The 3,319-nt window shown below is 55.3% G+C and overlaps 1 protein-coding gene across 1 annotated transcript in view; it reads left to right on the top strand.

The window, feature by feature from the left end:
* GCLM (glutamate-cysteine ligase modifier subunit) overlaps positions 1-2,126 on the top strand; it is a 36,643-nt gene extending 34,517 nt beyond the window's left edge. Inside the window, exons 6-7 of the mRNA XM_078783745.1 lie at positions 1,355-1,469; positions 1,614-2,126. Of these exons, the coding sequence (XP_078639871.1) occupies positions 1,355-1,469; positions 1,614-1,777 (279 nt within the window). The 3' untranslated portion in view covers positions 1,778-2,126. The remainder of the gene's footprint in view (positions 1-1,354; positions 1,470-1,613) is intronic.
* The last annotated feature ends 1,193 nt before the right edge of the window (positions 2,127-3,319 follow it).

The following is a 3,319-nucleotide window of genomic DNA, read 5'->3' on the forward strand; positions in this document are numbered from 1 at the left end:
CCCCCTGGTGTTAAGGGGGAGGAGGAGGGGAGGGGGAAGAGGAGGGGAGGGGAATGGGGGGGGAGGGGGGAGGGGGAAGGGGGGGGAGGGGGAAGGGGGGAAGGAGGGGGAAGGGGGGGAGGGGAAGGGAGAGGGGCCCTTCTTGCCCCGGGCACCCCCCTCTTCCCCTCCCCCCTTCCCCTCCCCCCCTTCCCCTCCCCCCTTCCCTCCCCCTTCCCCTCCCCCCTTCCCCTCCCCCCTTCCCCTCCCCTTCCCTTCCCCTCCCCCTCCCCATTCTCCTCCCCCTCCCCCTCCCCCATTCCCCTCCCCTCCCCCATTCCCCTTCCCCCTCCCCCCTCCCCCATTCCCCTCCCCCCTCCCCCATTCCCCTCCCCCTCCCCCCTCCCCCTCCCCCCTTCCCCTCTCCCCCTCCCCCCTTCCCCTCCCCCCTCCCCCCTCCCCTCCCCCTCCCCCCTTCCCCTTCCCCTCCCTCCCCCCTCCCCCTCCCCCCTCCCACCCTCCCCCATTCCCCTCCCCCCTTCCCCTCCCCCCTCCCCCCTTCCCCTCCCTCCCCTCCCCCCTCCCCCATTCCCCTCCCCCTCCCCCATTCCCCTTCCCCCTCCCCCTCCCCCATTCCCCTCCCCCCTCCCCATTCCCCTCCCCATCCCCTCCCCCTTCCCCTCCCCCCTCCCCCCTTCCCCTCCCCCTCCCCCTCCCTCCCCCTCCCCCTCCCCCCTTCCCTTCCCCTCCCCCCTCCTCCCCCTCCCCCCCTCCCCCCCTCCCCCCTTCCCCTCCCCCCGTCCCCTCCCCCCTCCCCCCTCCCCCCTCCCCCCTTCCCCTCCCCCCTCCCCTCCCCCTCCCCCTCCCCCACTCCCCCTCCCCCCCTTCCCCTCCCCCTCCCCCCTCCCCTCCCCCCTTCCCCCCCTCCCCCTCCCCTCTCCCCTCCCTCCCCCCTTCCCCTCCCCCCTCCCCTCCCCTCTCCCCCCTTCCCCCTCCCCCCTTCCCCCCCTCCCCCCTCCCCCCTCCCCCCTCCCCCCTTCCCCCTCCCCCCCAATACCCCAAAACTCTCCACTGGTGAAACCTGGCGTGCAGGCCTTATGAACACGTGGGATTTTGAGCATCATTTGTATGGCCAGCCTAAAGACATGGGTCGGGTTGGTAGGAGGACAGCTGAGTTTGTAACATCATGACTGGATGCGTGCCGTGCCGTGCCTGTCCGGGTTCGATCCTGGGAGCGGGACATTGAAAGCGATGATTCTGACGTCATGCCGAAGGGAGCGACGAATGGTGGTGAAGCACAGACCTCAAAGAGGACATTAAGTGGTTGTCCTTTTTCCATTCACTTTTGGAATTTAAAGGTCTTTGTATTTACCAGGTGAAACCGGTGAGTAACCAGGTGAACCTTGCGTCGTGCTGTGTAATGCCACCCGAGCTCACTGCCTTCGCCAAGGAGTTTGACATCCAGCTCCTGACCCACAACGATCCTGCTGGTGAGCGTATTGCTAGATTTGCTTGTGTCAGCAACTTGAACACCTTCAAACCCACGTGTTTTGCTCATATTGCGACAAGTTATTGACGAAGCACAATTTGTTTTTTCTCTTCTTCCCTGCCCCGACCCTTTGCCTCTTATTCAGACATTCTTCCTGCTGCAGCTTTCGAAAGTGCAGTTGGCGGTGCCTTGAACATCCCAGCAGCTGGATGGACACCTGTGTGGGTCCTCCGCTACTCGGTCGTCATCAAATGCCGCGGTGTCATCAAGTGCAAAGGATTCTTGGTGGAGGCTTGGCGAAATCTCTAACCTCATTATACTCAAGGGGCCCGTTTGTATTTTCGAGCAAGGTGACGAGAGTATTTTCTATTGTGCGGAGATTGTTTGAGGCAGACAATGGTGACTCATTGTCTTTTAACAATGTGTATCATCGACACATGTTTGAGGGCCAAAACAAGACCCAGCACCTTTAATTTTCTTCGCAACCACAAAAACACGGCCTGTGATGACGTGCAATTAAATTAGCTTACAGGGTGATGATGTAGCACTTGGTTGAGAGGTGGACCCGAACCTTCAACGTACCTGCCTAGGTGTGTGCTAAATATAATTATATGTGGAAAGGCTATAAGAAAAAAAATAAAAATTAGTTTGTACCTCTCCCACACCTCAACCACCTTATTGCATGACCAAAGGTGGCTTTCACATGAGCCCTGTTATCACCCATTTTGGTATGCTCTCTAAGTAGGTGCATATGGGCGACAAACGGGCTCGCTGAAGCCTATTTGTGCCCTGTGCAAGGTGCTCGACACATGCTACGGATCAGACCTAACTAATCGATACTGCTTCCGAGATAGCCACACATAGTTATATGACCATCACGCTCGCAACAACAATTACCTGTAAGAGTATTCTCATCACGCATGGCCAGCTGCATACCGGCGACGTGACGGTGCACCTTGGCGTCGAAGCAAAATGATTTCGGCTTATCTTGCAATCCATCGGTCTAAACCACCCAACACTACACCGAGGCCTCAAGTCTTTGCACTTCGTTTAAGTACTACAGTTGTCATTGCGGTGGCTTGAATTGCACACCCCTGGACTTTCGACATTGCTTTTCATCGTCAGGATGTTTTTTTGTTTTTTTTTAAGCAAGTCAGACTTCCCACCTGTAATTAATGTCATCAAGGTATAACAGCATTTATGTACTTGTCTTTGTGCTTTTTAAAAATCAAATTATGTTTTTTTTTTTTCATGTAATATTGTTGTGAATGGAATCGATCATGAATATTGCATCTTGCACAAAATCATACAATCGTAGTTTCCTGTATCCAGCCGAGGGCCGGACATCAGAAAAAGAATAGATCATGAACCGTCCATCCCGTGAGGCTTCATGGATACCTACGTATCGTATAAACAGCAAGGCGCTCTTCTATCAGAAGGACCTCGGGACCTGATCCGGCGATTTCCATGCGATTCGTCTCTGCAAACGCGTATTGGGCTGGGATTTGATTCGGAATTCACCGATTATGGAATTTCGTTTTGTATTTTCTATTTCCTTCCCTTCCTCCACGACTTCATTGCCGATCTTGTTTTGAAGCCGCCCATCGTGTATCATTAGTAAGAAACTATTTGCACATTTCTGGGCTCATGGGGCTTGATTAATGACATTTTTATAAATTGTTGCACGATTTGCTAATTTCTCTAATCCTAGCAATGACTTCTCCTTATTTGGTTATGGTTAGTGGAGCGCAAGAGGGGGTTTGGATGTGTGTGGGGGGTGGGGGGAAGAAAGGAATTGTAAAATGGACTAAATGCAACAATAAAAAGTCGGTTGTGGGAGAATTTGGTTGA

Source organism: Myxine glutinosa, chromosome 8, assembly GCF_964187855.1.
Source record: "Myxine glutinosa chromosome 8, kmMyxGlut1.1, whole genome shotgun sequence".
NCBI lineage: Eukaryota > Metazoa > Chordata > Myxini > Myxiniformes > Myxinidae > Myxine > Myxine glutinosa.